Source organism: Malania oleifera, chromosome 8, assembly GCF_029873635.1.
Source record: "Malania oleifera isolate guangnan ecotype guangnan chromosome 8, ASM2987363v1, whole genome shotgun sequence".
Lineage (NCBI taxonomy): Eukaryota > Viridiplantae > Streptophyta > Magnoliopsida > Santalales > Ximeniaceae > Malania > Malania oleifera.
Window position 1 is genome coordinate 77,054,371 of NC_080424.1, and position 22,336 is coordinate 77,076,706.

Here is a 22,336-nt window from a genome sequence, read left to right on the forward strand (position 1 = left end):
CCTAACTCTAGCATAGTTCGTACATTCCCTACCAACAATCTTTTTATCATCTCAACCCTAGAGAAAATGGTTCGGTACACATTGGGGATTCTATCTTAACCCTGGCACAGCTGTTTCAGTCCCTACGAGTAGTTCCACACTAGCTCCAATCCATGTAATAGTCTTGAGGCATGACTTCTCCCTTAACTAATCCCATCCATGCATTTATCCTTATCCCTAGTCAAAAAGATTGTTTACATTTTTATATGGTACCTACAATAAAATATAACAAAGTGACACTTCATAATATTCTGCCTAAAAATATTCAAAGAGTATAATTTTTGACATCTATTTTGTTCGGGAATTACAAAATGAAAAAGAGAAAATCTTTAAACAAAAAGAGGTTTTTTTGAAGAATTTTTTTTTCCAAACCAATTAATATATATATACAATTTTTGGAGAAGAGTTGTGAAGAAATTTTCATAATAAAAAGAAAATTTTTCAAAATTTCTCAAGAGGAGCGACCTCTTTTTTAAAAAAGAAAACGTGAATTTTGGAAAAAAAAAAAAGAAATTCTAAAAGAAAAGGGAATTAAAAAATAAATAATAATATTTTTGGATAAGAGAAAAAATGAAACTTTAAAAAAAAAAATTCAAATAAAAAGTAATTTTTATTTTTTGAAAAAGGAAAAATCAATTTTTAAAAGTAAATGGAAAATAAATTCAAAAATGAAAGGAATAAATAAATAACAAAACAAAAAAATTACCCAAGCATATGAAACTACTCGCCCTTGATTGGTCATTCACATTTACATGCGTGAGTTCTCGTTCCAAATCAAAATGGTGTTTTGGTTAGTGATAAAAAACCAATAAGAGGGGGATACTGAAATGGTGTCATTTCATGGCCTCTCTAGTTGTCTCCCTCTTCCCGTTGTTTTCTTTCACGTTTACTGCCTCGGTCGGCAATTGTTTCACCATGCTTTCTGGTGGATGACTAACCTAACCTTCCCTGCCGCCCTCTACCACCGTTGAGCACTCGAAAATAGCCTGTAATCCTTTCCTTTCTCTCCCCATTGTTCGAGATTACCTAAAGCGTGAAAACTTAGCTGGCCAAGGAAGAGCATGCTAACTAGTATGTTTTTTTTTTTTTTAAATAATAATTTCATTAAAGAGAGGAGAATTCAAGCAAGTAGTTTGGATTCTTTGAACAAAAAAGAAATACAAAGGATGGTGGTGTGAGTAAAATATCCCTCCCAAATCTGTGAAAATACAAGAAAACTCTTCCCAGTATAAGGATGATAGAGGGGGTGTTGGACCCAGTCTAATGAAACATATTTGATAAACAGTAGTCAAACACATTTAAGACTATAGAGTATTTCTCTATGAAGATTCTTCCATTCCTCTCTTTCCAAATTTTCCAACATATAACTGCCGAAATTACTTCTTTCATCGTTCTAAGACATCCCTTAAGCTTTGAGAAATTCCACGCTAAAAACATCAATGTCAAGGTATTCGGCATGACTATGTGATTTAACATCCTCTGACAAATAAGAGCCAAAATCTGCTTGCTGAAATGACAATGTAGAAAGAGATAATTGACTCCTTCACATCCTTTTTTGCACTAGGCACACATAGAGGCTAACGTCCAGCCTCTTCATTGAAAACTATCAGTAATAATAATCATGTTATTAGTTGCAAGCCAAAAAGACACTAACTAGTATATTACCCACTAGTCTTGTGCTTTGCTCAGTGGTCACTAGCATATCCCTAGTTATTAACTAGCATGTTAGGCTTATAAATTGATACATACGTGAGGGAAAGAGGGGACCCCAAGAGATCACACCACCCTTGCATCTTCGACCACACTTCCCCGCTTCAATTTTCTGGCAAAAACAAACACCCTTTCTCCCTATTCCCCTAGTCCTTTCACAAGTCAAGCAAAGCTCACTTATACCCAAGAAAAATCAAGGCTGAAACTCACGTTATTCCCAACTCTAGCAACACCTTTGCCATCCAGCCTTGACTACATGTTTCTCTCTCCTCCCCCTTTCTCAATTTCTTTTTGCTACCATGTAAATTGACACAAGACAGTTAATTGATATACATAATGTATGCATAAATTATCTCTCTTCCTCTCTCTCTCCTCCTTGTATGCATGCATGTAGGAACCTAGTGCATATGCGAATTCTTGGACTACTAAAAAGGTATATGCAATGAATGAACCATGATAGACATGAGTGTGTATGTGTGTGTGACTAGGTATGCACGAGATGTACATAGCTGTATAGGTGTGCATGGGGTTTGGGGCGAGATGTGCAAGCTATATGTGATTATATGTGTGAAGTAGTATGCATATGGATGACTCTATGAGTGAATAACATTCAAACATGTATGGATACTTGGGTAAGCATAACTTATACATTTTACAATGTATATATGTTCTCAAGTATATATAAATGTATGAATATCTAATATGAAATTCTTAGGTGTGATTAAATGTATTCATCAACATATGCAAATAGGGATGGGTATATAGGTAACATAGGAAAGGGGGAAATCTTATCATTTTTTATAAGTGTGACTATAAGCATGGAACATATAGGTTGGGTTCATATTGCTACATGCATGGGTGGCATGCATGCATGGTTATGGGCACATACATAAGGATGCGAAGTAAGACAATTTGTGCATACAATAACTTGGGAATTTGAGAGTATGTTAACAGTGCATATGTAACTCATGGGTGAGTTTGCTCTGGCAAAGCACTCATGCATAGGATAAAATATATTGTGGGAACTAAGATAATGATATACACGTATTATGCATTATTGCATTTATAGGTAAATCTTGAAATTACTGAGTAATGGGACATCTACATGCAAGAAAGTGTCGCTAGCTTATGATGGTAGACACATCCGAACCCATGGTAGCAAGCTTGGTATATATAGGCAAACATGTAGTCTATATGAGAAACAATGAATGTGCAAGCATGATTTATGTCTAATAAGAGACACACACATGCATGCATATTGAGATGTGTGTTCGTATGTCCTAAGTGCATGTGCATTTTAGATATCGTAAAATAAGTAGTCTTGCATGGTTTTGGGATGCAAATGCAAGAGTGTGAGTATGAATATGAGTAAATGAATGATAAACATGTGGAGTGATAATGGGAATTTGATTATGCTTTGAGTAATCCGAAGTATTAATTCTTTGCTAAATATTTTGTATGATCTATTGTTATTGTATGTGCATGTGTTTGCGCATGTAACTATCCTAGTGAGTGGAAAACACTAATAGGAATGGGTAAATGTAGTCTCTTCTATATGCCCAAGGAAAGGGTGTCTTGGCACCCTTTATGCGACACATTTGTTTGTGTTCCTTTATTGAAGATAATGATTAAATAATCTAATAACAGAACTTGAAAACAGGGCAATGGCATCCTTTTGAGATTTTGGAGGTGAGGATAATCCTTGCAATGGTAGGAACTCATCTAATATTTAAAGGATTAGAAATGAAACAAAAATGAAAGAGTCTAAATCTTGATCAATTGATTAATTAAAATGGGCAATCATAGGTTAATTAGATTCCGTTCGTCCTAACGGGTGTATAAGGGTATTAATACCTTCCCCTAACATAATTATACTCTCAAGTCCTACTCTAGGTACGTAGACCAAGATTACAAGTTCCTTGACCTAGATCTAATTTAGAGACTAAGAAATTTGTAGTAATTAGGTAATCTAACAACCCCTAGGAAATATCATGTTAGTGACGACTCCATATAACTTTTAAAAGACCCTTTTTATCTCAAACAAAAGAAACACTCTTAGTCGCCTTTCGAGTTGAGACCCCAGTCTGCAACATGTCAACATGCAGAATGAAAAGGACTAGGAAAGGATATGAATGAAGATTTGAATGAATAAGATGACAAAATCAAGTGATAAATTTGATGTCATTTCCTCTAATTTCATTTTATTCTTATGCATATAGTTAGAATAAAAATATCATTATAACACTCCAAGTGATAAATTTAACAAAGTCAAGAAAAAAAGAGACCTACAATCATACATTTGATAATTGCAACTCTAGAGGATGTTCTTCTTGACCATCACTCTTGACCCTTGACAAACTATGAAACTTTAGCATTAGAGGCAAGACCAAGCTTAACAAAAGTGCATAAATCGAAATTATCGATTTAGGGACTTTACAGATGCCAATTGTCATAAAGGAAGAATGTGTTCCTTCCACTAATTATTTTTTATTTAACGCACAAATGGACAAGCTTTGAGGATATAATGATTTTAAAATGAAATTTGTCTAGATATTATGATTTTAAAATAAAATTTGTCTAACATAAAAACATAATATAATTTATTCATTTTCAATTGAATTTAATTTTTAAAAAAATATTGTCTTAATCTCAAAATAAAAGGATGATATTATTTGTATTACTCATGCTTTTACGCAAACACATTGAGGTTTTTTCATTAAATTTTTAAGATTTTATTTCTCATTTGCTCTTCTCTCCTTTTTGCCCTAACTTCTCCTTTTTAAGAATAAACGTTGGATTGAATGTATTTGGTATACAATTCTTTTCAATTTTAAAAGCCAATGTCTAACTTTTTTATTGAGCTTTTAAAAATTAAAATTTTGAAACTTTTAGAATTTAAAAATTAAATTTTTTCTAATAAATTATTCAATTTCATTGTTATCCTTAATTTAATTTTATTTTTTTGAATATTACAAAACTATCAATGTATTAATTATATTTCCTAAAAATGCATATTTATTGTAACCATTTTAAATATTTTTACGCACCTTATGACTTTTTTACCAAACACTCAAAGTTAACTTTTTTCTTTCTAACAACTCCTTTTTGGGAGTCAAAACACTTTTAGAACAATATTAAAAAATTCACTTTCATCAGCTCCTTTTTTAAAAATTCTTAGAGGGCCAAACTAAGCCTTAATGATCAATTAGTGGATTTCTTCTAAGTTAAATTAGATTTAGCTTAGATTATCTGGAAGATACTTCTAGGTCTATAATTTATTTGTAACATAAAAAATTTTACAATAAATTTTACTTGAGTTGATATTGAAGACTTTACAATAAATTTACAAAAGAGTTATATAGTTCACTCATTTTGTATTTATTTTTTTTTTTGTGATATATCTCTTTATTTAATATTTATGATGATGATGTTGTTGTTGTGGTTATTATTATTATTATTATTATATAAATTTCTTTCTCTAGGTTCAAACCTTACTTTATATTAAATAAACTTTTAACTAATTTAATTTAATCTTGTATATAATATTTTTTCTTACTTTAACAAATAAAAATCTTCTATTTATAAAATAATTTACACTATTCATACTTATGTAAAAAAAAATAATGATTGATTTGAATATTTTTTTTTCCTTTTATCTCAAAGACACAGTTATTCACAATCCGTGTTGACAGTTTTGAAGTTTCTTTATAAATAATAAAGGAGGTGTTAAACCCTAAATCAAATCTTCCACCAAGATTTTTCGAAAATAATTATTACTAACTTCTTGGATTAGTTATCCCCCGAACAGTGTTCCTCTAATTGTTGTTCAATTTTTTATATGACACGTGCAAAATGAAAAGGTATATGATTAACATAACCTAGTCCAATACAATTACAATTCTTTTTCCTAGAACTACGGTTACTTTAAAAATATAATATTCCTTTTATTGAATTAAAATTTATTTATGTTTCTAACATTTTTGACAATTAAAAAATAAAATTTTCGTACGTCCTTTCTCATGCTTTTAAGCTCTATTAAAAACCTAAAAAATATTGAAGAAGTAAATAAATAAATAAAACATTATAAAAAAAATCTTTTTTTTTTTTCATGTTTAGTAATAAAAAAAAGTGAAAAATATACGAGAAATCAATGAACCAAAATTCAATTTTCATCGTTAACATTTGATTTTTCTTAATTTTCAATCATACCATAACAATTTTTTATTTTTATAATGTTGAATAGAGAGAAAATAATGAAAAATAAATTTCCTTTCTTATTTTACTTTCTTTTTCTTTCTCTAAACAACAAATCAACCTTGAAATTTCTAATCAAACCAAGAAATCACTCAATAAGCAAATTTTTATATTAATTTTTTCATGCTACCAAACCAAGCCACCGTTGTGTGAGATTAAACATACGGCCGGCCTAAGAGATAGGTCGTTTTGGCAGCAAATCATTTTTATTTAGCTTTGCATAGGCCAGCATGTGCAAAGGTCCTGCATTCCTTGCAGCACATGCTCCTTCCACAAGTCTCGCCAACAACATCAGAATTACAAAAGAATAGATCAAGGGTCTTTCAACCCAAAAAATTCTATCCAGACCCTAATGCTCCCTGTGAGAAATGCAAATTTGAGGCGTTAAATTTGGATGTGTAGACTCAAACACAGATTTCACTGGCTGCGAAAGGATACGATGAGAATAACAGAGCCATTTAGGGCAATTCTTAGGATGTCCCTATCATGGTGGACACCTATATTTTCATGGCAAGTAAAGCGCAATTACTTGTGTATGTTCATTGACTTTGTTCTCGTTTTTTCTTTAAACTGTATAAACCTATTAATAGGATAATGGGATACAATAACAAACGCGGCTAATTAATATAGAAAATCATGAGAAGGATCACATGATTCACCCTTTAAATCGAAGACAGTCAATCTCCAGGTTAAAAAGGAAAAAAAGAAATCGACCATCATTCAAAAGTCCCATGGTTAAGCAATGAAAATTCAAGAATAATCAACCTAGGCTTTTTTATACACATGATCTAGTCAATGCAGTATCATCAAACTCTGCCATTCAATTTCCGTTTGGCCTAAACATAAATAAATTACTCAGCATTATAGCGGAATGGCAGACAATGAGGCAAACCAATTACTCTCATATAAACAGTATGTGAGCTTCACAACCATTTCCACATTTTTGAAACAAAACCATTGCCTTAAAAAGCTCATGTTTCGAATAACTGTATCTTAGAATTTGCAGAGATTTTTGAGTGAGAGGATGAAGTTCCTTAGGCACAAGTTTCTATTAGCAATGGTAATACTCCTCAATTTACATCAAGCTTATGCGGCCACACAAACGAAGAACCCGTGGCCTAACCGGACTTACATCACAGAAATGAAGAACCAGCAAAAGAAGACCTACATCATTTACATGGACAAGTTGCATATGCCAGTGAGTTTCATTGATCACTTCCAGTGGTATGACGCTTGCTTAAAATCAGTATCTGACTCAGCTGAGATTCTTTACATCTACAACAATGTGGTCCATGGTTTCTCCACTCAACTGACAGCCAAGGAATCTAAGTTGATGGAAAGGCAGCCCGGTATTCTCTCTGTACTGCCAGACGTGAAATATGAGCTGCACACAACTCGAACACCTGAGTTTCTTGGCCTCCATAGTAGTACAGAGACTTCACTACCCACATGCAACGCTAGTAGTGAGGTGATTATTGGGGTGGTAGATACAGGTGTGTGGCCAGAGAGCAAAAGCTTCAAAGATAGCGAACTTGGACCAGTTCCAAGTCACTGGAAGGGCGAGTGTGAAGAGGGTAAGAACTTCAACTCATCAAGCTGTAACCGAAAACTAATTGGTGCAAGGTTCTTCTCAAAAGGATATGAAGCTGACTCAGGATCAATAAATGAAACAACAGAATCAAAATCTCCAGCAGATGATCAGGGCCATGGAACTCACACCTCAAGTACAGCAGCAGGGTCAGTTGTTCCCAGTGCTAACCTCTATGGTTATGCTAACGGAACAGCACAAGGGATCGCTGCATGTGCTCGTGTGGCCATGTACAAAGTATGTTGGATGCGTGGCTGTTTTGGCTCTGACATGCTTGCTGCAATGGACAAAGCTGTGGAAGATGGTGTGAATATTCTATCCGTGTCACTGGGAGGGCCGCCAAAGGAGTACCATTCAGACTATATTGCTCTGGGAGCTTTTGCAGCAGTAGTGCAAGGAATCTTTGTGTCATGCTCGGCAGGAAACGACGGACCCAGTGCTCAATCCACGTCCAACACTGCACCATGGATCACCACAGTAGGTGCTGGAACCTTAGATCGTGACTTTCCAGTGTACATTAAGCTTGGGAATGGAAGTAATTTCTCTGGGGTGGCATTTTGTAATGGAGAAGGCCTACCTAGTAAGTTCTTGCCGCTTGTCTATGGGGCTGCCGTGAGTCATCATAGAACTGGTCATCAGTGCACGGAAGGAAGTTTGATTCCCAAGAAGGTAAATGGAACAATTGTAGTATGTGATCGAGACGGTGAAAACACTGAACTTGAAAAGGGTATTGTCGTAAAGGCTGCTGGGGGCCTGGGGATGATTCTAGCAAACCCCAAGTCAAATGAAGAGAAGGTAAATGCTTATGTACACTTCTTGCCTGCTGCAGCAGTGGGTGTGACAACTAGTGATTTGATAAAGAACTATATTTACTCGAGCACAAATCCAACAGCCACAATTGCTTGCGGGGTCACACGGTTGGGTATTCAACCATCACCAATCGTAGCAAAATTCAGTTCAAGAGGTCCAAACCGAGTCACAGAGAACATACTCAAACCTGACATTATAGCACCTGGAGTCGAAGTAATAGCTGGGTGGACAGATGAGGTTGGACCCTCAGAATGGAAGGCTGACACAAGAAAGGTGAGCTTCAACATCATCTCAGGTACATCCGTGTCATGCCCACATGTAAGTGGGCTAGCTGCTCTCCTCAAGACTGCACACCCAGACTGGAGCCCGGCGGCTATTAGGTCTGCCCTCATGACCACAGCCTACACCACGTACAAAAATGGAGAAACCATCAAAGATTCTGCCACAGAAAATGCATCAACTCCATTTGATCACGGCGCCGGACACGTGGACTTCATATCAGCCCTCCATCCTGGACTTGTCTATAATATGAGTTTCCAAGATTATCTAGACTTTCTCTGTGCCTTAAACTACACCTCAGACCAGATTAAACTGTTTACCAGTGTAATGAATATAACCTTCAATTGTGATTCGACCAAAACATACCATGTGGAAGATCTAAATTACCCATCTTTTGCAGTTCAGCTGCAGACAACTTCAAGCGAAGGTGGTGGTGATGAAGCATTCAGTACTGTTAAGTATAGGAGGACTCTTACTAATGTTGGCCCTACGACGACGTATAAAGTTTTGGTGTCATCACAAACAGAGTTGGTGAATATCTCTGTAGAGCCAGGGGTCTTGAGTTTTAGTGAGCTGAATGAGAACAAGAACTATACTGTGACTTTCAATTACAGTTCCATGCCTTCTAGCACCACCACCAGCTTTGCACGTCTGGATTGGTCAGATGGGAAACATGTTGTTAGTAGTCCAATCACCTTCTCTTGGGAATCATCATCATAATGTTGAATAACAGATTGTGATGCTGCTGCTGCTGCTTGTGTTATCAGGAACATTTTGCAAAGAATAAACCTAAAGCCTTAAAGAATAAAGAATACTGTAGAGAATCTGAAGCAAAAGATAATAAAATCCGTGCCCTTGTTGGTCTCATCTCAGACTATAATTTTTGGATGTCCAAGTTGAAATTTAACCTCTCCCCCCTCCCCCCACCACCAATATGCTCTTCTCTTCTTCCATGGTCCCTACAATAGCCGCAACAATGAAGGTAATTAATTATTCAAACTTTAAAAAATTAATATGATATTGTCATGACTCAATAATTCCAGTGTCATTTGGGATTCAGTGGCCTGAAAGCAGTAAATACTTAATTGCTAAATATTTAAATTGAGATTGGCTACAAATTGGATTAAAAGGAGCACCTAGTTAATTTTATGTAAAATTTCAAGCATAATGCAGCATGTTTTTTTGTACAATTAAAGGTTAAAATTTTTTAAGAAAATGAAAGAGATACAGTGAAGGAGGGCCGCCTACATTCTCTAAGCTGCTTGCTTTTGTCAAACTTACTTTAGGCATAGAATTAGGAAATATGATTGTACTAGATTTTCTTTTTTTTCAGTTGTGCAATTTCCTGCTATGTTGGAATTTTTTATAAGTAATTTTGTATTTTAATTAGTTGTAGCCTTGTAGGCATTAATACTTTTAAGTATGAGTTGTAAGAGACAGTCATCATACTTGAATCAGATTTCCAGTTCATTTTCCCTCTTCAGTCCTCCCTTCCTCTTCTTCTTCCTCTTTTCTTCCTCTTCTTTCTTTGTCCCTTCTCCTTCTATTCTCTATCTGTTCTGTTCATAGTTCATACTCTCTTCTCTGTCCTGTTCTCCCCTTAACTCTCTGCACTGTCACCACTTTCTGTTCACCACTTTAAGAACCAAGATGGTTTATTTGAGTGGATGGTCATGTCCTAACTTTCTAATGCTCCTAGCACTTTTATGAGGGCAATGGCATACGTTTTCTAGCCTTTCATTAGAAAAATCCTAGTGGTCTATTTTGATGATATTTTGGTCTATAGTAAGACTAAGGCAGGAGCACTTGATACGCATTCATGAGGTCTTTGTCATTTTAAGGGATGCTAAGTTGTATGCTAACCTCATGAAGTGCATTTTTTTTCAGACTCGTGCTCTTTCTCGGTTTTCTAGATTCTGAACAAGTAAAAGTCACTGATCTAATAAAGATTAAAGACATTAACGTGTAACTTGAGCCAAGGACTATTCTTGAGGTTCATAGCTTTCATGGTATGGTTACTTTCTATATGTGACTCATAAGGCTTTTTGGCACTATTTTGGCTCTCAGCTCCCATCACTAATCATTTGAAGAAAGGGGAGTTTCATTGGAGCTAAAGCTTTTACAGACATCATGTAGAGCGTGACTCCTATACTTAGGGATCCAAACTTTTAGGTCGCTTGTGATACCTCTAGGGTAGGTATAGGTGGAGTATTGAGTCAAAAGAGACTTCCTATAGCATTTTTCTAGAGACTCTCAAATGCCATATAGAAATATGGCACAATAAAGAGTTTTATGCTGTAGTGAGGACCCTCCAACATTGGAGATATCATTTGTTCTCCCAAGAGTTTGTACTCTATTCTGACGACCTTTCTTTGCGATAGTTGAGTTTGCAAAAGTAGTTCACTACCAAGTGTCATGGGATGACAAAATCCCGAAGCCGCGATTTTTTTTTTAATTTTTTGTTGTAAAAAATAAATTCATTAGATAAATAAAAAAATGTACAATCGGGAAAGAAGACATCTTCTTAATGAAATTTGGGAATCCCTAGGAAAAAAAAAAAACAAACAAAAGAGAAAGCACAAAAAATACAACAAACTCAAATCAGCACACCCCAGAAGGGACTTCCAATCTCGTTGAACATTTGTCAAACACATACCCTTAAAATTTCCATTGCCCACTATCGTGACGTCGCGGAGGGCGGACCCCACAACACTGGTGTGAGATTGAAATCCCGAACCAACCGAGTGGTGACCTCGATGTAATGTGGGGTATGATGCTTCGTGCAATACATAGATTGAGAAATGAGTTTTCTTTTAAAACCAATGGAGTCATCACTAACCTCTTTATTCTAGGTGTAATTAGAACACCTATATAATATATTACCAATTCATTGGTCACCGAGGTCCAAGGAGACCAGCAGTCAATGGTTTGCATTACCAGGTTTGGATTCGGGAGTACAACTATACAAAGGGAAGGTACTAGCACCCCTTCACACCTGCCCAGCGAACGGTACTTGATTAGCCTAGGATTACTTTTAAATTTGACCCATCAAGACCTTGATTCTTATATTTAATTATTTGTCCTTTAATTACAGAGAAACCATGCAAAGACAAAAGAAAAGAAAATAAAAGAGAGAAAAGATCCCCTTTTGTCGTTCAGTAAAGTGATTATTGTATAAACACTCCAATATGATTTCAAAGAGCCCAGAGCGCTGCTCTAAAAGGGGTTGACCTTAGAATCCTACTTTTTTTAATAAAAAAGAAATGCAACGATGGTGATAGTTAACAAATACATTAAAACAGTTGATTTTGAGAATATTGGGGTTACATCACCAACTCCAAAAACCAAACTTTCATAAAGAGGGACAGGATTTGCATTACCGATATTAGAAAAAAGTGAATTTGAAAATGAGAGATTTCAAAATGAAATGTGATGAGATGCATGAGTTTTGAAAATCTAGGGCCTCATCCTTGGCCTTAAAAATTAAGAAAATATTATAAAAACATGAATTTTTTTCTTGGGGTTTTAGAAAATAACTTGTGAGAACCACATATCAAAGAGTCATATATATATATATAGATAAAGATTTTTCAACCTTCCTGATTTTTATTTTTGATTTTTAACATTTTTCTAATTTTCTTTTTGGTTTTCAGCTTTTTTATTTTTATTTTTGAATAAAAATAAAATATGTAATCATAAACACGCTAAAACATACTCATACACCAATACACATATACTCATTCATACTAACATTCATGAATTTGTACATGTATATATAACACATCTACACATTATTGTCCACTGTGAACTCTTAATTATAGTAACCATTCCTGGAACAAGTAATGATAGGAGTACTAGTGGCGTTCGACTCTGTAAAGAGTTAGGATATCAAAATATTTGTATTGAAAGCGACTCAGAATTGGTGGTGGGATAGATCACATCTGGAATTTGCTCTTCTTGGTACTTATGGGACTTTTAGGAATTGTTAGAGAAGCTACAAGGCCTTCGGCTCTCTATAAAGTACCAATTTAGAGAAAGTAATCAGGTGGCGGATTACTTGACTCGTCAAGGCGAGAAAGGCAACACGAGGAAATATTTTGTAGGTGATGTGCTGCCGAGTAAAATGAGAGGTCTAATTCGTATGGATAAGATGAGTATTCCAAACCTTTGTTTTTAAATGTCATCACTTGATTCTCCTATGTTTTCCCCAGGTTTTTGTTTTGCAGGTATTTGTCATCAGTTTGCAGGTATTTTCATTATTATTTGTGTTTGTTTTGTTTTGATTCATATGATCTTGTTTAGTTTGTTTTAGTTGGTTAATGGTACGGATTTTGTTAGGCTTGTTTTGATTTTGTTGCCTGGGATGGTTTTGCTTGTTTATTTGTAATTCTCTTATGTCATGTTTGTAACCACGGTTTTCCTCCGCCATAAGTGAGAGCTATTATTAAGTTGGGATTTTAATAAAAAAAAATCTACACATTATTGCATATATATTACATAAATATTAAACTTATATCACACACATATATATAAATAATAAATATATGTATATATATAAACATGTATGCTAAAACACATACTCACACATACACATACACACGCACAAATATATACATAAAGTTTCATATATATATATATATATATATACACAAATATACACACATACGGATAAATACATACATGTGCACACACACATCTCACACACGCATATGCACACATGCATACATTTATGCATGCATAATTACTCTCACATCCACATGCACATATACACATGCATGCATGCAATCATGCATAACTCATTCACTCACCATGCACACGCACATACATGCATGTATCGCCCATTCTCACACACGGACATATATATATATATATACATGCATGCATATACACACACCTCACACACATGCAAACATACATATACACAAATACATGCATACATTCATGCGCATGAGTGACATGTTTAATGATGCATGCATATGTGTGTTAGGGAATGTGATGCATACATGCATGACTCATGCGCACATACCCATGCACGCATACACTTACACTCACACATATACACATGACACTTTCATACATGCACATATACATGCATTCATACATGCATCTTTACACGTCTCACGGCATACACACACGCACATGCCTACATCATACATACACACATATACACATGCCCCCCTGCATGCATGCCTCACATCCTCTCACGTGCACACGTACACACACATGCATGCCTTCAAGCATGCCTCACACACTCTCACCTGCACTTCATGCCTCACATACACATGCACTTATACACTCCCACATGCACACGTACACATGCATGCATGCACGCCTTACACATTCTCGCATACTTGAGGGGGGAGAGAGAGGAGGTAAAGCAGAGTAAGAGAAAGAGAGAGTTAGCGTGAGAGAGAGAAAGAAAGCCAAAATAGAGAGAAAGGGTGAGAGAGGACTACTCGCTAGGGGGTCTCAGACTAGAAAAAGGAAGAGGCGGAATAGAGGGAAAAGGAAGAGAATTAAAGAGCGAAAAAGAGAAGGTCAAGAGAGAGAGAAAGAGAGTTGAGAAAGAGAGAGGTTCGAATTCTTTTCCTCCGATCCTCCCTTTTGTTTCCCTCCCCTCCCCCTTTTGTGTACAGCCCCTTGAATCTTTATATAGGCGAGAGGAGGATGAGAGAGAAGGAAAGAAGGAATAAAAAAAAGGAGAGGGGGATAGTATAGCTCGCCGAAGTTGCACTATTAGAAACCATGAATGGTGCCAAAATAGCCAGGTTTGAGTGGGAAAGGAGCTATGTGAGTGGGGAAAGTGGAGGGAGAGAGAAAAAAAAATGAAGGAAAAAGGTGGGGTGCCAGATTGGCCATGGCGTTCCAACAATGCTCCAGCTCCTTGATCATGCGGGGCGAGGGGGGGAAGAAGAAGAAGAAGAAGAAGAAGAAGGTGGAGGAAAGAAAGTAAGAGAAAAGAAAAAAAATTATTAAAGAACTAAAAAAAACAAAATGGGACTGGTGCAGCTTGCCAAGTATGGTGGGTGGGAGGAGAGAAGGAAATTAAAAAATAAAAGTGGGGAACATAGGGATAATACACATATAATTTATAGGTAGTGGAGGGTAGTGCAATATATATTGATGGGGAAGTATATATATATATATTTAATTAATTTTTTTGGATTTATTAAATTTAAGAAACTACACATAGAGTATGTGTTGGAACAGAAGAATAGAAAAAACAGAGAATAAAAATACTGAAAAATGCCTCTTTAATTTACTGACTTGATGAAGAAATTACATATATAAAAAGCTATAGTGCTACAACACTTTTTGCTAGATTTTTTATATTCTTTTTTAATTTTTCACTACTTAAAATGACTATGATAAGGCCACTATTTATAAGGCAAAGTACATGGGGAATAGATGGGAAATTTTAATATTCTAGGAACTTAACAACTCATTAAATAAACCTAGAAACAAGGCAAAGAATATGACAAATTCCTAGACTAAATAACTCACTCTTGTGCTATTAATGGATGACAGCTATATTCCACTTTGAAAAACTGAACAGAACTTTGAATTAGAATCACACTGGCTGCAACTTGCTAACTGAATAATTTTATTGCTTAATAATGTTCTGCTGACTGTAAGATGAGTTGTCTGCTGACTTCTCAACTAAATAACTGAATTAACTAACTTCAATAGGTTCACGGCTTTCTCACAAATTCCCCTCTAAAGCCATGAGTCCTAACATGTCTTTGAACTTCAAAAACTTCTTAGTAGTAATAGGTTTTGTGAGCATGTCTGCTAGTTGTTCATTAGTGTTGATGAATTCTAGCTGAATTTCTTCCTTCTGCACAAGGTCACAAATAAAGTGATGTCTAACCTCAATATGCTTTGTCCTGGCATGAAAAGCTGAGTTCTTAGTTAGAGCTATTGCTAACATATTATCACAATAAATGGTTGTAGGAACCTCTTGCTTCAGTCCTAAATCATTAAGTAATTTCCTCAGCCAAACTCCCTCACAAGCAGCCTCTACTGCTGAAATATATTATGTTTTTGCAGATGACAAGGCAATAGTGTTTTGCTTTCTTGAACACCATGAAATGGTGCCATTTCCAAGGCAAAAACATATGCCAATGTGCTTTTTCGATCATTAACCGATCCGACCCAATCACTGTCAGTGAAACCGGTCAAAAAAAACTCAGAATCTTTGTTGTACTTCAATCCAAATTTTAGTGTGCCTTTAAGGTATCTTAATACCCTTTTTGCTACTGCATAATGAAGTGCACTTGGGCTATGCATGAACCTAGATAACATATTAACAGCTTGTGTAATATTAGGCCTAGTATGAGTCAAGTAAATAAAGGATCCAACTAAACTCCTATACTGATTTTTGTCGAATTTCTTAGCTCCATCATCAGAATTTAATTTTTCATTTAGAGTCATAGGAATACTTATAGCCTTACAGTCCTTCATATGAAATTTCTTCAAGATATCAGTTGCATACTTTGCTTGGGAAATGAAAATTTCCCTTCTTCCTTGCTTAACTTGCATCCCAAGGAAGTACTTCATGATCCCTAAGTCTGTCATCTCAAAATTTTTCATCATTAAGTGCTTCAAATCAGCAAGTAAATGAAGATTGCTTCCAAAGTAAATCAAATCATCAACGTACAAGCAAACAATGATGAAATCAGTTTCCTTTTAAAAAAAATAAAGAGCTAGTTCATGAGAGTTTTTCTAAAATCCTGAATTCTAAAAATAAGAATCAATTTTACTGTTCCAAGCTCATGGAGCTTGTTTGAGGCCATACAAAGCCTTGGTCAGTTTGTACACCTTTTCTTCTTTGCCCTTCACTTCATATCCACGTGGCTGCTCAACATAAACTTCCTCATTCATTTCTCCGTTGAGAAACACAGATTTAACATCCATTTGATACACATTTAACTCCAATTTGAGAGTTATTGCAAGTACAAGCCGAATTGTCTCAATCCTTGCAACCGGTGCAAAGGTCTCGTTGAAATCAACCCCAAGTTGTTGAAAATAACCTTTGGCAACCAATCTAGCCTTGTACTTTTGAATGGAACCATCCTCATTGTACTTGGTTTTGTAAACCCACTTGAGACCAATAATGTCTTTGCCTTTGGGAGGATCTACAAGCTTCCATACGTTGTTCTTTTCAATTACGTTCAACTCTTCTTCCATGGATTTTTTCCATTTTTTATCCTCCACTGCATATTCAAAATTCTGTGGCTCACAAGCATGGTTTTAAATCGCGGTAGCGAGTAGCGTAACGTAACGGTAACGGGTGTAGCAAGGAGTGGGAATAGCGGATGTTACATAATGGGAAGCGGGTGTAACGGCTGTGAATTTTTTTGAAGCATGCACAACCTTGTGCATATTAGCGTACTTGCATGTTTTAAGCTTTTAGCCCTTTTTAGAAAGAGTTTTAGTGTATTTTGGATCCTTTAGTTCGAGTAACTAAGTTTTTTCGTAAGGGCAACAAGTTTACATTTGTTTTAAACCACCATTGATAGAAAAATTACGCGTGTATACGTATTTTTACTTCTCATTGTTCTTATCTGTGATAAATTCTTATGTTTGCCAAATCAATTAATAAAACAAGATACATTATACACTCCATTAATCTGTTAGACACATAAGACATACGAATAATACAAATATAAAATAGCTAGAAAAGAAAGAAGGTTGAAGTTGAAAAATATAGAACATAAATATCACATTACTAATACTGTCAAATAAAATATTTTCCTAAGTTAGTATTTTTCAAATCGTTAATTAATGCATCTCTTGTGAGTATTTAAAGAAATCGTAAATTTTGTATCATTGTCATCCTCATTATAATCTTTTCCCCCTCTCGACAAATGGTATATTGAGAATGATTTATGAATGAGAGGGAAAAAGTGAGAAGAAAAAGTAAAAAATAAAATAATTTTTTTGATGTAATAATCCTATAGAAGTTACGTAACGGCCGTAGCAGCCTTTACGTAACGGTCACGGTCTGTAACAGCCACTACAGCCGTGATTTTTCTTACCACCGATTTTGTGGTGTGTAACGGTATCGGTAACCTAAAAAACCGTAACGGTTGTGGCCTTTATTTAAAACCATGCTCACAAGAGAAAAGAGCAAATTCGGAATTTTCATTAGAAAAATAGCTTCTAAAATCACCATATCTTTCCAGAGGTCTTCTAACTCTTTCAGATCTTCTTAGGACAGGTGAAGAGGATGAAGTTCCTTCATTTTCTAAATTTTAGATTTTGAACTAAGGTTCCCGGGTGCAATTTCAGATTCTGAAATTACTGGATTCTGAGATTCAGTAGATGATTTAGGTCTTGTTGCTTCAGCTGGTACAAAATATGGAATATTTGTTGAGTTCTGGCCCCTGGAAGTCCATTGCCATACTCCCCTTTCGTCAAAGATGACATCTCTTTCCACTGACAGATTTTGATTAACAAGATTCAGCAGCCGGTAGCCCTTTGATTCATCACTGTACCCAAGGACTTAAATTTCGATTTCGATGGAAATTTCGATGGTCTTAATTTACGGAAATTTCGATTTCGATTTCGATTTAAAGAAATTACGAAAATTTATAGTAAATGATGGAAATTTACAATAAAACTTTAGGAAATATTAGAATAGATGATTATGCTTAATATGGTATCAAAATACATTAAAAAAATGCATATATGACAAGTTTCTAGTGTGTAGGATATTAAACTGCATATCGCGAAACAAACTATGAACTGAAGAGCATTCAAATGATTATAAAGTTTTGAAACTATTCCTTTAAGATTTAAGGCAACAAATTATCATTTAAACAACTACATTTTCAATAAAAATTATACATTTAATGATCTAATACCACATGGACTTTCTTGGTGACTCAAAGTCATCTCTCCTATCCCTATCATTAGGATTTCGAGATGACATATATTGTTTACAATAATCACTCCATGTCATATAATTTCCAAAATATTGAGTATAGGTGTACATGTGTTGTTCATACTCCTTCGTAGTCATCTGGTTCATGGTATTTTCTACTCGGCCAGAAGATCTTCGTGTGTTAGGATTTCTTCTTGCAGGTTCTACTTGTTGTGTATGTCCATAGGATTGTTTTGCATTTGCATACTGGTCATACTCATACCCATATTCTTGACCTGTTTGTCCATACCCATAGACATGTGGTTGCCAATTTCCATATTGTTGTGCCTGCTCATTTGCATGTGAAAACGGTTGGCCATATGTAGATTGTGAGGAGCTATTCTGTGTAGATTCATAACCACCATAACTATTAGAGTCGTGCTCTGTTCCTATACTCATAGATTCCATACTAAGGGAAAAGGTATCCTCTTCTATTTGATGCATCTTCCCTTTTCCTTTTCTACGACTGTACTGCCTATCAACTGGACGTGTTTCTCTTTGTGGATCCTCATCTTCTAGTTGGGAAGGACGTGTATATTCCACTTCTAGTCTATAATCTTGCCATCCTTCATTTCCTCCATAGTCCCCACCATCACCACCTTGCCCACTGCTACCGCCGGGGTTAGATCTGTTACCACCAGCATCATCGTCGTCATTATCATCATCACCACTAGAGGGCATAGTGGATGAAGTTCCATATCTAGATCAAGATTCATTTTAGAATCATCACTACTAGATATTACTTCTTCTACCATTACCTGATTAACATCGATGCCAAAGTCATCTTGTGCATGCTTGGCCATTTGTGGATGGGGACTTCCATCTCGTTCATCAAGATGGGATGGCCTAATCCATTGAAAAAGTGGATACTCATCCTCATCACCCAATTCAACTGATATGTCAAGAAGGTCTAGGGGATCTTGTTCAGCCACTTTGTCCATTTCGGCCTCCATATCTCTTATTCAAAGCTTCATGTTGTAATAACAAAAAACAAGCTGCTGAAGTCTGCTGTAGGCTAGTCTATTTTTTTGCTTTGTGTGAATGAGTGCAAATGTGCTCCAATTTCGTTCACAAGCTGATGAAGATGCGGTTTGTGACAAAATGAGCAATGCTAGTTTTCTTAAGATTGGAGCACTTGATCCATACATCATCCACCAATCAGTTGTGCAAGATGTTTTAAGAACACAAGTTAGTATTTACTACTTAGTAGATTGTACTTGAAGTTTGTAACTTTGTATTATACATTTATATAAAAATACTTACCAGGTATCATGGTTGCCCTAGCTGCTTTAGCAGCTGCTTCTCCAAAACTTCTTTTAGCATCTCTAAATATAATAATCTAAAAAAAAATATTGTTATTGAATAATTAAACATGGATTAAGACTTATTTTATTTAAATTTTATTTTAAAAATATGCCTCATTTCCAATTTGATCCAGGCCCGAGGAATGTGGCTCAAGGGTATTAAAAATTTTGTGAACTACATCAAGAAAATAAGGATCTTCCCCAACACCTTCTTTGTATTGACATTTTGGATTTTAAGAAATAAGCTGCCAATCAAATAAAGTAAAATATAAATACGTAATAAGTATTTTGATATATGAATTTCTTGAAATTTATAAATATTTTATACCTGCTGCATGAAGAGGATGTTCAAGGGTTCTTTCCCACCGGTCATTAATGACTTTGAGAACCCATCTTGCACTTCTTGCACTTATTTCAATGGCCTCTTTCATCACCCTTATTGCTTCAAACACAACTCCTAATGTTGGTCACACTTCACTGTCAACTATACGCAATACTCGATATATAGGCTCATAAATGTTACAAACTTTTGCCACTCTATCCCAAAATTGATGGTTAAGAACTGTACTTTCAATTTCTCTACCCATTTTTGTTCGACTAAGACCATGCTCAGCCCATTCATCCGATGTGAATAGAGATTTTAAACCTACTCTTTTTTTTTTGTAGGCTATCAAGTGCAATGTAGTTTGTAGCAAATCGTGTGGCCCCTGGACGCACAATATCCCCTTGACAGTGCTCCCTCATTTTAGCAAGCAATAATCCATGATTATATATAAAATTAGTGATCTGTCTCCCCTGCAAGATCACTATACTTATTGCCTATCTTTTTCCGATCTCTTAAAAAATGAGATCAATACAATGAGCGGCGCAAGGAGTCCAATACAAGTTGAATTTTTTCATTAATTTTAGACCCGCTTTCTTGTAGGCACTACCATTATCGGTCACCACTTGGATAACATTTTGCTTTCCTACCACTTGCACAACATGTTTTAATAAGGAATATATGTATTCATGGTCTTTTATTTTGTCAGAAGCATCTACCGATTTTAGAAAAATTGTGCTTCCTTTTGAGTAAACCATGAAATTTATGAGGGATAATTTTGTTGGGCCTGTCCATCGATCACACATTACAGTGCAGCCATACGTGGCCCACTTTTTCTTCACTTCTTGTACGTGGTCTTCCATTTCTTTTACCTCTAAATCAAGGTATTTTGTTCTGATTTCATAGGGTGTCGGTGGATCGACTCCCGTTCCAGCTGATTGGCAACCCCATACCATGTTTTTAAAATGAGGTGATTTTGCCTTCTCAGGTGGAACATTATCATATATAAAAAACTTCGAAATCAACCTATTCATTTCTTCTTTTATTTTACCCCCTTTGAATAAATTTTTCAAGTTTCTTTGCTTCGCTACATCTGACTTGTAATGTTGAGAAGGCTTTGAAATATATGACTCTATGAGGTTGCCCTGCACTACTACCAGCCCCTGAACTGCCTCCTTGTTGCCTACCAGCAAACCTATGAGATTGGTCTCTTTCCCATTCCGTCTGTTTTGAAGCACAGAATGCTTGACGATATGCAAACCTTTCATAGGAAGAAATGTCAAGCGGGTATGTAATATCGTCAACATCATCAACTTCATCAATTTGTTGTGATTGCATCAAGTTCCCATGCAATTCATTTTTCATTTGATCCATTCTTTCTATTTTTTTGGCCTTAGCTGTTGTTTTTCTTTCTAAACAATTCTCATTTCCTGCTCAACTTCTGGAGGTACTTTGTCGTAGAATTTTATATTATGCTGCGGGTCGTAATTTTCTAGGAGCATTTTTAATCTTGTTGCACCACCACTTTTCATTTGTATTCTGCAGTATTTGCAAATAAATCCATTCTTGACATTGGGCATCAGATATCCATGTTCCCATGCTGGATCTTGTTTTCTTCCTTCAGACATTTTTGTAGATAATTTTACTTTCCTACAAGGTAACAATGAATCGAAAATTAGGTGTTAAATTAGTCAACAACTTTAAAATAAAATTATTTGAGATGTATTATTATCAATATAATTTTAATAAATAAGACAAACATTAAAATATTAAATTAAATTTACAAAATTTAATGATAATGTACAAAATTACTAATTTAAACTATATTAAGCTAATAAGTACTTTAATTTATTTAATTACTAGGCTATACTGATTAGGTGTTAAATAACTCTAAATTTGTAAAAAAAAAAAAAATAAAAAAATTATTTGGATGTTACTCTATAATTTTAAAATAAAAATATTTCGATGCTAAATAAATATAAATTAATTACTAAGAGAAATATTAAATTATTAAATTAAAATTACAAAATTAATGATAGTATTTAGAAAATTATTATTAAGTAATAAATTTTTAAAATGAATATATTTAAATAAATGAAATA

The 22,336-nt window shown here is 35.0% G+C and overlaps 2 protein-coding genes across 3 annotated transcripts in view; one reads left to right on the forward strand and one right to left on the reverse strand.

Moving 5' to 3' along the window:
• Positions 1 to 6,923: 6,923 nt before the first annotated feature.
• LOC131161462 (uncharacterized) overlaps positions 6,924 to 22,336 on the reverse strand; it is a 48,407-nt gene continuing 32,994 nt past the window's right edge. Inside the window, exon 2 of one of the 2 annotated variants that reach the window (XM_058117237.1) lies at positions 6,924 to 9,639. In XM_058117237.1, coding sequence (XP_057973220.1) covers positions 9,584 to 9,639 — 56 coding nt within the window. In that variant the 3' untranslated portion in view covers positions 6,924 to 9,583. The remainder of the gene's footprint in view (positions 9,640 to 22,336) is intronic. The other variant, XM_058117236.1, reaches the window with a different exon arrangement.
• Positions 7,028 to 9,631, forward strand: LOC131161461 (subtilisin-like protease SBT1.7). Its single transcript, XM_058117233.1, has one exon. It carries the CDS (start codon positions 7,028 to 7,030, stop codon positions 9,398 to 9,400), a length of 2,373 nt encoding a protein of 790 aa, XP_057973216.1. The 3' UTR covers positions 9,401 to 9,631.